Here is a 17,968-nt window from a genome sequence, read left to right on the forward strand (position 1 = left end):
TTTTATACATTTTAGGGAAACATGAGACTTCAATCAAATACATTTATAAGATACACTGGCTGAGTCCAGAAAGCTGGGATAACTCAAAGTGTTGGGTGGGAGGCTTACAGATTATAGGTAGCTTTAAATTTTTCTACTTGGCAATTAATAGAAATGTCTGGGATGCTATAAAAGGTTGCAGAGACCAGTTTCATCATGCAGATGAAGCCTCCAGATGGCAGGCTTCCAAGAGAATAGATTGTAACTGTTTCTCATCAGACGTAAGGTCTGTGTTGATGTTAGTGCTGGAGAGGTATAATGAGGGATGTGTGTGACCCCCACATCCGGTTATGGCCTCAACGGGTCTTTCAGGTTAAATTTTAGAGCACCCTGCCTAGAAGAAAGTCCATTCAGATGGTTGCGAGGGGGCCTTCGAATTTTATTTTTGGTTTACATTTCTCATCTGTAAAATGAACTAAGTCTGCTACACTGGATTATTGAAGAAATTATGCTGCAAGAGGACTTTGTAAAAAAAACTCCTCATTTTCCACACATAAAGAATTATTAATACGATCTTCTCATAACAGATATCCCCCCTTAGATTCTGGATGATTTTATCTTTCACAAGAGGGGATTACTTTTTGCTTCTAGTAGGCAATATACAATAGCACGGTAAAGTCTTAGTCCAATTAGGGATTGAGTGAAAGAGAAGCTGAACTTCAGTCTTTGTGAGGCTTGTCTATTTCCAGTTTACCTTGACTTTTAGGGTGTAGCCCTTTAGGGATCCCAAGTGAAAGCTACGAGTGTGTACCAGGGGGTCTCCTTGGGGGCTCTGGAGTCCTACTTTTGTCCCCTCCTTCACATTCACCATCCCCACCTCCCATCCCTATCCTATGAGATTGCTGGAAGTACTGCTCAGCTTCTCAGTGCTGATTTCAGCCCAGTTTCCTAGCCTCCAAGACATTGCTTATAATTAGCAAGTGCTTCAAGGAGAAAAGTAGTGCCAAATATAATCTCTCAGTTTCCAGATCTTGGCCCTTCAAGTTCTTGCTGCTTTGATAGCTCTCCAATGACTTGAAACAGATTTTAAAAATATTTTCTGTCAACTTTTCTAGTTGTTTTTCATGAGAGAATAGGTTTGCAGCTAGCTAATCTTCCTTTATCAAAAGTAGAAAACTAACCTTGAATAACTTCTTTGAGCCTCAGTTTTCTCATCAATAAAATAATGATCCTGGCCAGACAAGATAGCTCACACCTGTAGCCCCAGCTACTTGGGAGGTTGGGAGGATCATTTGAATCCAGGAGGTAGAGGCTGCAGTGAGCCATTATCATGCCACCTGCACTCCAGCCTGGGCAACAGGGGGAGACCCTGCCTCAAAAAAACAAAATAATATAAAATAAAATAATACTCCTAACAGCACTTACCATACTAGTGTTATTGGGACAATCAAATGAAATAATCCAATGGGAAAAATTTCCTAACCTTTACAATACAGAGATGCAGTCTGTATGTTCCCAAATTCTTTATACTTTCCTCTTTCGAGGAGACAAGGCATCTGAAATTGAAGCCATTAGATGGTTTAAATTTAGTCCCATTCAGGAACTGCAATTCAGCCAGGTTGCTTATGGGAAGAACTAGGCAGTGGTGAGTACATAGTTGAAATAGTTGCAACATCTCAACACTTCCAATAAATTATATTAAGGGATCTAACATGATAACGTAACTGTAGGTTAAAGTATTGATGTTTGTACAATCAAGGGGTGAAGTCAGAGAACAACTATGTTCTCCCAGACCCTCTATTAAAACTGGCTCTGTAGGTAGTTATTCCTTGCCCTTCTGGGTGAAATCTTAGGTTGCTGCCTCGACTTTTCTGCTTGCTCACAGGTAATAAAAAGTCCTTAGCTTCTAATTTCCATTTCTCTCTCTCTCTGTCTCTGTCTCTCTCTCTCTCTCTCTCACACACACACACACACACACACACACACACTTTCTCATTTCAATATTTAAAAGGGCTAGTCCTGTGAAAAACTTTAAAAAACAAACTTTAAGGTTGAAGCTTTTTTTTCTTCTCTAGAACTGGGGTGGGGGGAAGTAGAGGGGAGGAGGTAAGAAGGAGGAAAGTTCTTTTTGGTCTGATACTGTTGTGAGTTGGCATCAGTGCTTTCTGAGCTTGCTTAAGTATTTCATGCTGGCATTTTCTTGTGGGCGTTTTGGAAGACCTTGCCACCTTCTTATTTCTTGGGATCTCTTGATGTGGGTAAATGTATCTCTCTGGGCTGTTAAATTCATCTCCCTCACCCTTAAGGAATCTAGTGATCACTCTCTTGTGTGTGTCACTTCACCCTTCCAGAAATTCCCTTGGACAAGGTCTAAGACCATCCCCCAGCCAGTTTGCTCATGTATAGGAAATGCATGGGAAATGGACAGTTTTTATTTTGAAAAACTGGGTGTGAAAGACCTCCTAAAGCATCAATCTGTCTTTGCTTAGCTATTAGAGCAGATATCCAGCCACAAGCCCTCGTATTTCTCAGCATGGATTGGACAGAAGCCTGCCGGGGTCCTAATCGAGAGGGATGCATGCCAAGCTCTCTCGGGGACCCAGCTGAAGTACCTTTCCTTGGACATGAGATGGGTGAGACCCACCTCACATTGATAATTGTGGCCACATATTCTACTACAATTCTTTCTGGCCTCTCAACCTTTTTCGTAGACTGAAAGTCATACACTGGTTTCTACACAGCTGCTTTGCAAGTCCTGCTTTGGTGGTCTTGCACCTTACTTTATGATACAGGAATAACTCACTTGTTGCTCAACCAAAACTGAGCGGGGAAGAGTCCCATTTTTACATCCTGTTACACATGCTTGAAAGAAATGGTCAGCACAAAAAAGCCCACTTGTAAGACAGTCAGCAAGCATGGTATAGCTTCTGCACATTCAGATCCCTAGAGAATGAAGACCTGTTTTATCTTTCCAAAGTTTGCCTTTTTCTCGGTATGATCATCAACGTTCTCCAGATGCCACAGGTTGGAGAGGTAAAGGTGAGGGGCTGCCTTCAAGTGGTCTTACAGGCAGAAACTCCTAGGAGTGGGTGGAGTGAAAGAACAGGAAAGGAGAGTGTAAGAGCTCACTCAAGACACCTCCCACAAGCCAAGGCGTGAAGGGTGGCGAGTGCGGGAGGCGGTGTCAGCAGAGGGGCCAAGGGCTACGAATGTGGATGATCATCTTTAATGTGACCCCATGTGTTCTGTATTCCCACTAGGCAGTGCCATAGTTTCCCCTAGGTAAATTGAACTCATTTAACTCCCACCAGCAACATGACGCTGTCTGGGAAAAGCTATTTTTTATGGAAATGTTCGTTGGGTGAAAGTTATCCAGTATTAATAGAATGAGCGCAGCGCCATGCCCAGAGCGCCGAGGCTGCCCCAGTAGGAGTCGACGCTAACCACTCTCCCGTATTCAGCTCCGCGAGGCGCGAGTTCTCGCTCCATGCCAGGTGTAGAGGGCGACACCGCGACATGCCACTCAGCTTGCCTCCCAAGGCGCCCCTTCAGATGTTTGCGAACGCAGACCAAAGCGGGTTCCAGACAGTTGCGCCCGAGACGCCGCGCAGGACCCTGCCCGCCCCCTCAGGCTCCATTTCCTGCTCCCGCAAATGGTGATGCCATCCCTGCCCTGTCAGCCCCTCTGGGCTGTGGTGGGACTCCAAGGAGACAAAAACGCGAAGGAGCTTTGTGAACTGTGGAGCGCAGTGCACATGCATGCAACACGAAATTATGACTAAAAATAAAGAGTACGAGGGGGTGGAGCGAGAGGCTGAGCGGCCCAGCGCGACAGGAGGCTGCGGCAGGGGACGCTGCGAGCGCGCCGGGGCGGGCCGACTGGGAGGCGGCTCCGGGGCTGTCGTGCGGCTCCGGGGCTGTCGTCCGGTCCCGCTCGTCGCTGGTCCCCGGCGGCCGGAGGGCGCGGCCGCACCTCCTCGCTAGGCCCGCGGGCCCCTTCCCACCACAGACCCCGCCCCGCGCCCACGCGATCCCGCGTCCCCGGTCCAGTCCTCGCGCCAGGGGCTCCCGCGCCCACCCGTCCCCGACAGGCCCCGCCCCCGTGCGATCCCTCCCGGAAGCGCCGGCGGAGCGTCCTCGCATGGAGCGCCCTCGCATGGAGCGCGAGCCCAGCGCCTCGGAGGCCGCCCCCGTGGCGGCCGCGCTCTTCGCCTGGGTACGTGACTCCGCCCTCGGGCCGGGGCCGGCTCTGAGGGGCGCCGGGACGTGGGGGTTCCGGGCCTTGGCGTGGGCAGTTCAGGGGCTGAGTGGCCGAGGTCCGAGTCGGGCTCCGGGTGGAAGGCTGCTGGACTGGGAGCGGAGGAGGAGCGGGCAGGGAGGGAAGGGTCTTCGCGGTCGACTTAGGGGCCTGCAGGCTGGTGGGGTCGGGGCCGGAGGGGCTGTGGCTCCGGGAAGAACCTGCCTCGGGGCGAACCTGCCTCTGGGCGAACCTGCCTCGGGGCTGAGCGTCTGGTTCCGCGGAGCCCTTCGGCCCGGATAGCGCCTGGAAGACAGCGCGGCGGGCTCGGTGGAGAGGATCGCCCGGTCCCAGAGCCCCGTGGGGACACCTGTGCTCCCCCCGCTCCTGATGCCTGGAGGATGGAGGCCCTGTCCCGGCTTGGCGAGAACACCCTTTGGATGTGAGGCCTGCGGTGTTCGGCCGCGCACACCGCACAGACCCTGCCTATTTGCTGATACTCTGCTGTGACCAGTTCTTGCCTGTCTTGCGGGAGTTGGGTTGCTGTTGGTTTGACGGGAGCATTGGGAGAGACAGGGTCATCCTGATGTGTGTCCGGGAGAGAGGAGGGTTCGTGCACCAGAGTGTGCCAGGCAGCCCACCAGCATGCATGGGAACAGTCTTGTGCTGCGTTTTGTGCTGCTTCATAGCACGTATCACAATTGTAATTATGTGTATAATTTATTATTAACGTCAATCTCCCTGGCTAGAAAGTAAGTGTGGTAAGAGTGGTTGCTGTGCCAGTGCCTTTCCTGGTGTCTGGCACATTGAAGGTCCCCAGTAAATACCTGTTGACGAATGAATGAAGGAGCATATGTTTGCCTAGCCATGTGCTGGTGGTTTGGGAAATACACATGAGTGAAAGACTTCCAGCTCTTGTATTGGGGAGAGCAAAATTATAACCGGTATTGCTGCAAAAATCAGTATTAATTGACCAGTTTTTAAAGATGTCATGATCAGTAAAGGTGAGCACTTGTTGAATATGGGGCTGCAGTTTGGCAGGAGGGAGAGAGCATGGTGTGGCCTGCGGTAGTCTGACTGGCTAGGCGTCTTTGAGGTGGCCTGGGAGCTGGGAGTGGAGTTGGGGATTGAATTTTCTAGGCAGGAGACTGGCGTCTGTGTAGATAGAGGAAACATCGGACAGAAACAACTTTTAATATTCGGTCTTGTCTGTACTGAAACAGAAATAATTGTTTTAGTATAGACAAGGCCGAATATTAGAGGTTTTAAAATATGTTTAATAGATTGTTGAACGTCACCCTACTGCTGTGTTTGGAGGCTTGGTGGTGTGTTTTTGCTGCTGCATAATCTGAAACTGGGGCGGGGGTGTGTTGGTTCGTTAGGGCTGCCAGAACGAAATACCACACAACGGAGGCTTAAACAACAGACATTTATTTCCTCACATTTCCGGAGACTAGAAGGCCAAGATCAAGGTTTGAGTAGGTTTGGTTTCTCCCGAGGCCTTTCTCTGGCTTGCAGTTGGCCGCCTTCTCACTGTATCCTCACATAGCTTTTTTCACTGTGTCCTCACATGGCTTTTTCTGTGTGTGTGAGCGTCCCTGGTGTCTCTTCTTGTAAGGACACCAGTCATATTGGATTAGGGCCCCACCCTTATGACCTCATTTAACTTTAACTGCCCCTTTAAAGGCCCTCTCTCCAAATACAGTAGTATTTGGAAAGATTAGGGCTTCAACATGTGAATTTTGGGGGAATAAAGTTCAGTCCACAAGAAGGGGATTTACCTTGTGAGGGGTGTGTGTGTGTGTGTGTGTGCATGTGTGCATATGTGATATGTCTGGAGTGTTTGTAAGGAAGAAAGGCTAATAGCAGTTGTAATTGGTTGTATTAAATTTTACTTTGTCTTGCTTTATCCTGGATTTAGGGCCTCTGGCAGCATCACAAAAATTGGTACCATAATTTGAACCTCAGAGAGCCCATGTGTCTTAGTACTTTTCTCCCATGTGTTCAGCAGCCTTGCACCCCTGGTAATGGGACAGCCACGGAGATCTCAGGACTGACCAAGAAATCATGTGCATGTGTACTCTATATTCCCCTTCATGCTGAGCAATAGTCTTTCATAGTCTTACATTCATTCCCCATATAAATATATGTACATCTTCTTTCGGCTAGCACAGTTTCAGATGCAGGGGAATTAGCAGTGAGTAAAGCAGAGTTCCTGCCCTCCTGGAGTTTAGTTTCTAAAAGGGGAGATTTATAGTAAACAAGTAAACATATATAATGTAACATCAAGAAGTGGCATGAAGAAAAATAAAGTAGAAAATGAGTGATATGGGGATGCTATTTTAGATAAAGTCATACAGTTAACCTCCTGCCAGGTAAGCTCTGGGCTGTTTCACTGTATATTCTTTTTTTCTTTTTTTTAAGAGACACAGTAAGGTATAGTAAAAGGAGCAGGGCATCTGACTTGTTGCCTACGCAGATGTAACTATGGAAAGTTACTTAGCCTCTCTGAGCCTTAGTGTCTTCCTCTGTAAAACGGGAATGATAATGTCCTTCTTAGTTGTTGTGAAGATTAAAGGTGAATGCAAAGTGTGGAGAGAAGCACTCAGTAATTGGTAGCTAATATTGCCCCCATGAGCTTCTGGGACTTATGTCCCTGCCATGGCTTACTCTTCCATCTTTGAGTCCTTGCAGCCCAGGATGGCCATGAAATAGACTATGAGGGAAGGATTTTGTATGTATGTGTGTATTTTTTTGTAATTATTTTACATTACCTTTCCTCATTCAAGTGTCTTCAAAAACAAACATATGTAAAAGATTTTACTTCTCATCTCCAGGAAGAACCAGCTAGGAGTAGATACCTGAATAAATTAGAATTTCTAAAGTCTTAGTAAGATTCTCTCTGCAGGTCCTCAATCACTTATCTTCAATTCTGAATACAAAAAGCTCTGAAAACCCACAACTTACTGGACATAAGGCCATTTATAGTCTTTGGTCACTTCTTATGAATATTTGTACTTTTTAATGCAGAAATACTATTGTTTTGCTTATGGGCTGCTGTCCCTGGACCTTGCGTCAGTATATATGACATATATACTGTATTACTTTTCTAAAAGCTGTAAAATTCTGAATCTGAAATACATCTGACTGCAAGCATTTCAGATTAGGGATTATGGACCTTTATTGTATAATAATAGACGTATTGCCTGTCAAGGGGAAATCTGTCCCCTTACTGGAATCTCACCATGTGAATCTTGGAGTCACACAGCACTGTACTTGGAATGGCCCTTAGGGATCATTGCCAACCTCTTTCACTACAAATGAAATAATGCTGTGCCTTGCTTTAAGGCACAAAATCCTTAGCCAACTTTGATTCCAGAGTCATGGCCAGTTTTCCCAGTGAGGGTGTGGGGAGGAGGAACAAGAACGAATTCCAGGTTGTTTCCTTCCCATTTTGGTGCCATTTTTCCCTCATTTTTTTCTTTCCTTAGCTTCCCTAGGTAGTTAGCTTTTATCAGAAGGAACCCTTGTGCTGTCTCCCAAAGGCAGTATGTGGGGGCTGGAGCATAAGCAGGGAAAGATGAGGAATATCACTGGATGAGTTATGGATGCTAAGGACTCTTCTCATATGGAAATCATGGTGTTCTGAGGATGGAGCCTCCATCTAAATATGGGTTGCATATAACGGCCCTTAAGAATGAGCCTAACCAGTTATTTCCTCTTTGGTCAGTTTCTCACTTGAGAAGGGAGAGGTAAGATTTACATTCCCAAATGCTCTGGAGTCCTTCAATGAGTGAATTATTATGATTATTATTTTTCATTTTAGATTTTGGGGAAGAGATTTGAGGAGGGCAGAAAGGAGATGGGGTGAGAGAGTTTCTAAGTCTGAAACTCTTTCTGTCCTGAGCTGTCCCCATGATTACTCATGGACAAGGGGAGACAATTTTGCCCACAACTCCGGAGACACAGAGAACAAAGGAATGACTTCGTTTTTATTTGGGCTGACCCCTGTGGGGGTCTGTGAGCAGCTTCTGGAACTTTGTTTAGATTCTATGTCCATATTTATAATTTATTTGAAATGTGCTGGATAGTTTTCTCATTTGGGGGCTGAAGTTCAGCTAGGGAAAGCATGAGGTGGCGTGGGAGGTGAGGGGGTGAGGCTCATATCTCATAAAGAGAGATATGAGATACTCCTGCCAAGTACTCACAGTGCAGAACTCCTCTCTGGAGCAGAGAAGGCTCTCCTCCTCAAGAGGGTATGTTATTCTCAGTCAAAAGAGCCTTGATTTAAAAGGCTATGGCCTCTCTTTTCATGGCCACCCTAAGAGGAAGGGCCACTTTACCCCGTTACCTCCAGAGGATTGGGCTAGGCCAAGTACCTCATAGGACTCGTATCCCCTCCAGCCATGACTGGCATCGCCACTTCGCCTTCTGGGGCCTGAGGGGGAAAAATGTGGTTTCTTCAGCTGTTGCAGGAGGCCAAGAGGCAAGGCATTAAGTGATTAAGCTCATCAGCGTGCCTACCTAGGAACTTTCCTGGACATGAATTTCCTCCACTGTCATGGTTATGAGTCTCTTACTTACGGGATTGCAGATCAGGGGTGGGGAGAGAGTGTTACATGTTGTTTTCTAGTGCTTGTTATTATATATTTGAATAAACAGTGCTGTATTTGCCATGAAGGAGCAAAAAAAAAAAAAAATGAGCCTAAGAAATGTCATCTGTTATAGGCTCTGCAAGATATGTCAGAGTGAGAAAGACAGAGACAGGTAAGTAGACATTGACATTTATAGTCCCCACACTTTTTCATCCTTGGCTTATTCATCCCTAGGGTGCAAATAGTTATGGGCAGCTTGGCCTTGGCCATAAGGAAGATGTGCTGTTGCCCCAGCAACTGAATGACTTCTGTAAACCCAGGTGTATCAGGAGGATCACAGGAGGAGGGGGCCATTCTGCAATTGTCACAGGTAGCTTCCTTCAAAAGTAGATAGTCATTCATTTTCTTATTTAGACATTTCCCCCTGGGACGTTATATTGCCATCTCTCAGCCTTTTTTTTTTAATTTTGCAGAGGAAAAGAATATATTTTTGTGAAAGAGCCAGTTACCATCAGAGGATCCTAGATTGTCAGGGCCAGAAGGACTTCAGAGATCTTCTAGGCCACCCCTTACACCCACCTCCTCCATTATGCAAATGACACTCAGAAAGAAACATTGATTGCCTAACATCACAAGGCAAATTAGTGGCAGAGTTACAATGTATATTTTACACCATAGGAGTTAGAGGTGTTTGTAATTAGATTGGATATTTCTTGAGAGCAGAAACTGTGTATTTCCCTTAATCTTCCCTTACTGTATCTAGGCTAGCACTTAACAAGTAGTACAAGTGCTACAATGTTGTAAAGGGGGCATGTTGCATCTGGTTAAGAACATGAGCTCCAGAATCAAATGTGTAGGTTTAGATCCTGGTTCTATGATTAATTATCTATGTGGCCTTGGGCAAATAACCACAGTTTCTGAATCTGTTACGTGAGGATAATAATGGTGGATGAAGAGAACTAGTGAATTAGCAGGGCTCCACTCTGACTGTCATGGGTCCTTGGTGCTTTTGCCTTTATGGACCCCTTCCTTCGTAAATAAATGAAATTATATTTTACAACTGTGTTGGTATAAAGATGAATATTAATAGAATCCACTCCAGATTTAGTATTATATATGCATTGTTATTACATTATTTTTTTCTCATTTCAAAATAACTAAAAATTAAGCCACTCTTGTGGGCCTCTAAAAGCATTGTAGCCCCTAGACGCTGTGCCTATAGGATAAGTCCGCCCCGCACAAAAGCTCTTAAGACAGTACCTGGCGCATTCTAAATGTTGGCTTTTTGTTCTAGTAGATGCTCAGTTTGGTGATTGATTGAAGTTTCTATGTAGTTGTTAGATTTGAGGCCCTTGGCCTTGTGTCATTTGGCTCCAGAATACATGAACATACATAGCTTATTAACTTGGATGGGAAAAAAATTTATTGGTATGAGACTCCAAATAATTAGTGAAATCTTTTTGTTCAATTTGCAACTGTGTTTTTCCCTGGGCACACTATCACTGATGCCTTTATATTTTGCAGATGGAGGGGACCTCTTTGTTTGTGGCCTGAACAAAGATGGGCAACTGGGGCTTGGTCACACAGAGGATGTCCCATATTTTACCCCCTGCAAATCCCTTCTTGGCTGTCCCATCCAACAGGTGGCCTGTGGCTGGGATTTTACCATTATACTCACTGGTGAGTTCACTCCTAGATAAATTTTTATCACCATAAAGGCTTTGGGTGAGAACAATATGATAGTGGTGACTGCTGATTAAATGAAGGCCTCTATGTGTTTAAAAAGCACACACAAGGCCCGGTATGGTGGTTCACGCTTGTAATTCCAGCACTTTGGGAGGCCGAAGCATGCATATCACTTGAGGTCAGGAGTTCAAGACCAGCCTGGCCAACATGGTGAAACCCCTTCTCTACCAAAAATATAAAAATTAGCCAAGCATGGTAGCCCATGCCTGTAGTCTCAGCTACTCTGTAGTCCCAACTATTTGGGAGCCTGAGGCAGGAGAATCGCTTGAACCTGGGAGGTGGAGGTTGCAGTGAGTCGAGATTGCACCACTGTACCACAGCCAAAGTGGCAGATCAAGACTACGCCTCTAAGTTAATAAATAAATATAAAATAAATGAAAAGCACAGACAAAATTTCCCTCTGGTTGTCAAGGAAAGTTGTGGAGTACCTTTTCAAAGGATGGTTTTAACAGTACAGGCGATTGGGATCAGAGAGTAGGGAATAGACTAGATCACCTTTGGTGGCCACTTCCTGTCCCAAAAGTTCATAATAGCCGTGTGCCTGGGCTTGCTGGCCAGTGGCCAGCAGTGGCAGCTAAGGGTTACTCACGGGGAATGTCGTAGGAGAATATGAGGGAATAGTGGTTGCTAAAGCAGTGATGGCAGCTTTTTCCTGCTGAGGGATTTTTTTTTTTTTTTTTTTTTTTTTTAAATAAATGGGGTTGGACAGATCTGTTTGGCCTTTGTGAGGCCAGGTAGCAGGATAGGATATGGCCAGAGGGTTAATAGAATAATACTTTTGGGAGCAGCCAGCAGTAGTTACTTTGTCAACTGATGTCTGTTCCCTTGAAGCAGTTTTGACTTCTGTTCAGCTTTGCTCTGTCTAGCTGGCCATCCTGGATTTAAAGGACCATCTGTGGTTTCTGATCAGACTCTCTGTCACAGTCCTCTGGCAAGGGCATCTTCTGTCACTCTCCTGTTTTAAACCCTTGTGGATTCTCCCAGACACAGCTTAGATTCCTAGTTTTTTAGTGTTGGCCTTCTGTAACTGTTCCCTAGCTATCTCTGTTGCCTTGTCTCTTATTCTCCACACTCCTCCTGATTTTCTTTCTAGTCATACCAAGCAGTACATGCTCTTCTCTGTCTGGACCAGCCCCTCTTGTCTATCTGATGAACTCGAATCTCAGCTTTAAAACCCTGCTCAAGTGTCACCATTCTCTTCTGTGGAGGGGTTCTGTAATATATGTTGAATTTGATGGTACTTACTAGAATCTAAATAATGGCTATCATTAATGAAGTGTTTATTGTGAGCCTATATTGGATTATAAGGAGTCGGTAGATAACACTCTTTCCTGCTCACATTTGGAGCCTATTGTGAGAAAGGCACAGAGAAGTCAGTATTGGATATCAAAAACGATTGGCCTTTCACTGATAAAGGCTAAATTGGAGGACAGGCTTAATTATGAGGCTAAGTGGTCCTAATATTCTTCTGGTCCAAACTTGCCCCCAAATCTCTAGGCTTTCCCCACTGGGAAATGCTTCAGTTGTGTCAGCCTAGAGTCACTGAGAGGGAGATGCCAAGCCACACATGTCCTGTCCCTTCTCCCAGACTCACCAATTGGTTATTTGACCCGTTCCCTAGAAAGCATTGAGGATGGGGAGAAAGGGAGAAAGGCTGGAGTGTTACACTAATGGAAATTTTGTCACATGGAAACGTGAAAAGTGAGAAATTAGTATCCTCCCATCCCAGTACTAGGCACTGAGTTAAGTGTTCTAATAGATAATCTGTTATTAATGAGATAACAGAATAGACAATCTGTGTAGAATGCTTAACCTGGTGTCCACTGTTTTCATTCCCAGAGGAATAAAAGCAGAGAATATGGTCTGAATTCACTGAAGCACTTCCCCTCACCCGCTTTGCATCTCTCACCCTTCAGCGTTACCCATTGGTCACAGACGTCTTATTTCATAGATTTGCAATGTTTAAGTATTTGTATTTTGCAGAAAACAGTCAAGTTCTATCATGCGGATCCAACTCCTTTGGCCAGTTAGGAGTTCCTCATGGACCTCGAAGATGTGTGGTTCCCCAGGCCATTGAGGTGAGGAAAGTTAATATTTAGCTTGCCCATGACCTTTTAAAGTGTATCCAAGGTATTACATTATCCCTCCTCAGAATAAAAGCTGTCAGGATCCCTGAAAACCCATGGGGTAGAAGAATTTGAGTTGAAAAATAAGTCCTTCTGGGAAAAATTAAGTTGGGAGGTAGACATTGTGAATGAAAACCTCCGTTAGTTTTCATATACTTTGTAAAGTTTTGTGAAATAAAACAATAAAAGTAATACATCTCATAAGGATATTAATGACATTTTACAGTTATAAAATTAGTGATAATGGAATTTATGTTAGAAATAGGTTCAGATAGAAGTGATTTGTCAAAAGACACTAAGCTAGGCAAATGGTATAGGCCAGTGCTATCCAGTAGAAATATAATGTGAGCTATATGTAATTTAAAATTTTCTAGTATCCTCATTTAAAAAAGAAACAGGTGAAATTAATTTTTAAAATAACAGCACTATTGAGCTATAATTCACAAAATTAACCCCTTTAAAATGTATAATTTGGTGGTTTTTAGTATATCCACAGAGATGAGCAACCAGTATCATTATCTTATTTTAGAACGTTTTCATTACCACCAAAATGAACTATGTGCTTAACAGAAGTCAATTCCTATTCTCCCCTCCCCTCAGCCCCTGGTGAGTGCTAATCTACTTTTTGTCTCTGTGGATTTGCCTGTCCTGGACATTTCATAGAAATGAAATCATAAAATATGTGACCTGGCTTCTTTTACCTCACTTGATGCTTTAAAGTTTTGTCCATGTTGTAGCATGTATTTGAAATTAATTTTAATAACTTTTAAATTAATCCAGTGTATTTACACTATTATCATTTCAGCATGTCATCAGTATGAGAGTTATTAACAAGATATTTTATGCTTATTTTGTACTAAGTCTTTGAACTCTGGTGTGCATTTTTTACCCACAATATGTCTTAGTTTAGTGAATCTCATTTCAAGTTCTCAAGAGCTATATGTAGCTAGTGGCTACCATACTGGACAAAACAAGTGTTAAACAGAACTCTTGGCCCTAGTTCAGAGCTCTTTACTTCAGTGCATCATACTTAAAATGTACCCCTTGTTGTGAAGTTTGTATTGTAAGTGATCATAATAGGAATATAGAATTTTTAAAGAAATATGCTTGAATCAAAAATGAGTTTAACCACCTAAGCTGCCCCACTCCTATCTAATTTCCCTAAACTCTGATTACTAGTGGGAGATCTTTTTCCCTGTAGAAATCTTGGGTCTGCTCCTGCCATCTTGCTGAACTCAGTTGCTGGTCTGGGGACTGTTGTATGGGATCATGGTTCCCATGGTATGCACACAAGTCTAGGCTCTGTAGTTCCTGAAGGAAGTGTTATAGCTCCCAATTGCAAATAGATGGCCTTGTAAGAACCTACATATAAGTTATAATTAATTTAGCTTAATTATACTTTATATAATTAAAGAATAGAGGAGCAATATGTTGGATGACAGAATCAGAAAGTAAAAACATTTTGACAGATTATATTCTGTGCAGTAATAGGAGCAATGTGCCAAAGTGAAATTTAATAGAAATTCATTCATTTGTTTAATGGCAACCATTATGTGTAGGTACTATGTTTAGACATTGGGAGCAAAGTTGATAAGACCTGTCATAGCATTTGAGATTTTTATTAGTTTGGTAGTACGTGATAGGCACATAAATACTTAAATGTAATACCATGTCAGAACTATGATAGATGCATGTATATCCCCAAATGAGGGAATATTGAACATCTAGAGGAAGGTGGGGTGAGAACAGGTTTATGACTGTCTTGGGCTAGGAGGATGCACAGAGTGGGTGCAAAAGAAGAACATTCTAGGCAAAAGGAACCATGTAAGCAAAGGTGGAGAAGTATAAAACAGGAGAATTTGGGATATTGTGAGTGATTTAGTATGGTTGGAATATAAGGAAGAGGTGGGAGTTCCAGGGTAGAGTAGGTGGGAATCGGGCAATCAGGGTGGTTGTATCTGATGCATGGTAAGAACAGCATGGTAGGGAGGTCAGATAGGGTAGTGGAAGATGGATTGAAGGAAGTTTACTTAGGAAACTCTTGCTCACAATCCACATGAGATAACTGTGGCCCAAACTAAAGCAGCGACAGTTGGGATGGAGAGTAAGAGATGGAGGTGAGTGATGTTGAAGAGAAGTCACATGTAAAGCCCTTCAGTTAGTTTTTGGGTGAAAAAACAAAAAACAAATTTAAAGGACGATATGTTCAAATTGTATTAACAGAAAGATTTGATTTTCCCAAAAGCTAATGTGATTGTGGACTCCATTGACAGAAGTATAGTTTCCAGAAGAAGGAAGGCCAGAGCTCAGTCAGCCTGCATCTGAGATGTTGTGTTTTGTTGTGCATTTGATGCTTAGGCCCTGGGCATGAAGGTATATAAGACTCAGATCCTGCCCTTGAGGGTCCTAAAGTTTAGAAAGACACTGTGGACCTGTAAACAAAAAAATGTGATAAGCCCTAATGGGGTTATGATGGTGCTATACAGTTCCTTTAAAAGAGACAGATTGAAAAACTAGAGCATATTTAGAGAAGAGAAACCGGGAGGAGAGGGACATTTGAAACCCAGTGATGGCTGATGTACTGGGGATGTTTGCCTAAAGAAAAGATCTTCATTAGTTATCTATTGCTGTGCAACAAATTACCCCAAAACTTAGCAGATTAAAACAGCAAACATTTATTATGTCACAGTTTTGGAGAGTCAGGAATTTGGGAACAGCTTTAGCTGATCTCTCATGAAGTTGCAGTTGAGATGTTAGCTGGGTCTGCATGTAATCTATATGGACCTGTAAATAAACAAATGTGATAAAGCTGTAATGGTTTCATGTTCCTTGCCATGTGGACCTTTCCATAGGACTTTTCAGACATGGCATCAGGCTTCCCCCAGGCATGATGAGAGAGAGAGAGAGAGAGAGAGAGAGAGAGAGAGAGAGAGAGAGAGAGAGAGAGAGAGAGAGAGAGATGCTAAGCAGGAAGCCTTAGTGCCTTTTTTCGCCTAGTCTCTGAGTCACTCATTGCTTCTTCATTCTCTTCATTAAAAGCATGTCACTAAGTCCAGCCCACACAAGGGGAGGGGTATTAAGCTACATCTTGAAGGGAGGAGTAGCAAAGAATTTGAGGACCTATTTTTAAAACCACTACAAGATGTCTTAGGGAGGACATGACAACTGTCTTCAAATATTTGGAAAGCATTGTCAGAAGCTGCAGGCAGATAGGTTTGGTTCCACCTAAAGAGATAAATGGAACTGTGCAAAGATGGAGCACGCACCTGGGGAAGTGGTGATCCCTGCGTCACTGGAGGTAGGTGTTTGGCAGGGGTTGGATGACCACTTGGTGGGGTGTTTTTGGATGGGGATTAGACTAGATCAGTTTGGGCAACTTTGAGCCCTTGGTAAATAAAGTCTTACTGGCACACAGCAATGCTCATTCATTGATGAATAGTTGAAAGCTGCTTTTATGTTACAATGGCAGAGCTGAGTAGTGTGACAGAAACTGTATGACCTATAAAATATTTGCTATCTGTCTGTTTACAGAAAACATTTACTAACTCTTGGACTAGATGACCTTGTAAGTGCCTCCCAGCCCTGAGAGTTGTTGTCATGTGGTATTGTGATACAGTATTTTAAAAGATATATTTTTTTCTTTTAGGGATAAATATAGAGGTATTTAAGGGTGGAAGTGTTGTGGGGAGTGGTTGCCTTAAACCAGTGAGACACATAATGAGGACCATACTGCATTGCATTTGGGTATAAATTACATAAAATTTTGTAGATGGATGGTTCTGAGATCTAAATCCTTTTCTTTACTTTGACAGCTCCATAAAGAGAAGATTGTTTGTATTGCTGCTGGACTGAGGCATGCATTAGCTGCTACAGGTGACCATTTTATGTTTTAATTTTTTAAGAATTTTTAGAGATGGGGGTCTCACTCTGTTGCCCAGGCTGGAGTGCAGTGGCTTGATCACAGCTTGCTATTAGCCTTGAACTCCTGAACCCATACTGTCTGACTGCCTTAGCCTCCTGAGTAGCTAGGACTATAGGTGTATGCCACCATGCCGTGCTAACTTTTAAAGAATTTTTGTAGAGACAGGGTCTCGCTATGTTACCTAGGCTGGTCTTGAATTTCTGGCCTCAAGCAATCTTCCTGCATGGCCTTCCAAAGTGCTAGGATTACAGGTGTGAACGACTGTGCCCAGCCCATGCCCCCCTTTTTAAAATAGGTCTGTAATAAGAGGAAATTGAACTTAGGAGAAAAACCCTTTAAGGAATATTTCAAAGGGTCCTGCTGCATTGTGGTTCTGATTAAAAGGAGAACATAAGGCAGAAGTCATGTGGGAAAGACTTCTTTCTGCAGGTAGAGAAGAAGGAAATGAAGTTTTCTAGCTTTTTATGTTCTAGGTATGGTGCTAGGTGCTGTTGATTTAATTACTTCATTTAATTCTCACAACCAGGAAGTGATGCGAATTACATTTTACATGTTAAGAAACTGAGGCACAGAGTTAAAGTGCTTGTGTAAGCTTACACAGGGAGTAAGGTAGAGCTGGGATCAGAGCCTAGGATGGTTTGGAGCCTAAGGCTTATATTCTTTGCTGGGAACTGCATTGCCTTCCTAATGGATTTTAATGTTTATTAATTTAAAAGCTTCAAGTGAGCTTGTCTCCTTTACTGTGAATGGGTGGTGGGACTGAGCAGGGGCAGGAAGGTAGCATGTGGGAGAACAGTGACCCTTTTATCTCTCCCCTTTTCATTTTTCTCTGCTCTCACTCCTTTTGAACTGAAGGACAGCACTAATTGGCTGTGGCAGCTGAGGCTCAAGTGCTTCATGAGTCCAGTTGTGGAGTGGAGGAAGGAGAGAGGAGGTGAGGAAGAGCTCAGTGCCGCACTGTGCTGATAGTCCTGGGCTTAGCATTCATTACACTTAAGAAAAATTCAACTTTTTATTTTGAGCTAATTGTAGATGCACATGCAGTCTCAAAAATAAGACAAAGCCCACGTGTTCTCCTCCCAGGTTCCCCTAATGGCATCTTGCAAAACTATAGTATGGTAACATAATGAGGATATTAACATTGATACAGTCAAGATACAGAACAGTTTCATTACCACAGGGATCCTTCATGTTGCCCTTTTATAGCTACATCCACTTCTACCTGCCTATATCCACATCTTAGCCCTAGGCTAAGCACTCTTCTGTTCTCCATCTCTATGATGTTGTCATTTCAAACATATTATATAAATGGTATTATACAGTATATTTTGACCTTTTGAGGTTGTTTTTTTTCCCTCAACAT

The 17,968-nt window shown here is 43.6% G+C and overlaps 1 protein-coding gene across 5 annotated transcripts in view; it reads left to right on the top strand.

The window, feature by feature from the left end:
* The first annotated feature begins 4,135 nt into the window (after nucleotides 1-4,135).
* SERGEF (secretion regulating guanine nucleotide exchange factor) overlaps nucleotides 4,136-17,968 on the top strand; it is a 225,808-nt gene continuing 211,975 nt past the window's right edge. For all 5 annotated transcript variants that reach the window (XM_012456543.2, XM_012456544.2, XM_064365129.1 and 2 more), the window contains exons 1-5: nucleotides 4,136-4,195; nucleotides 9,046-9,181; nucleotides 10,336-10,491; nucleotides 12,541-12,635; nucleotides 16,496-16,556. In XM_012456543.2, the coding sequence (XP_012311966.2) occupies nucleotides 4,136-4,195; nucleotides 9,046-9,181; nucleotides 10,336-10,491; nucleotides 12,541-12,635; nucleotides 16,496-16,556 (508 nt within the window). The remainder of the gene's footprint in view (nucleotides 4,196-9,045; nucleotides 9,182-10,335; nucleotides 10,492-12,540; nucleotides 12,636-16,495; nucleotides 16,557-17,968) is intronic.

Source organism: Aotus nancymaae, unplaced genomic scaffold (genome assembly GCF_030222135.1).
Source record: "Aotus nancymaae isolate 86718 unplaced genomic scaffold, 86718_ANA_hifiasm-v0.15.2.pri h1tg000059l, whole genome shotgun sequence".
NCBI lineage: Eukaryota > Metazoa > Chordata > Mammalia > Primates > Aotidae > Aotus > Aotus nancymaae.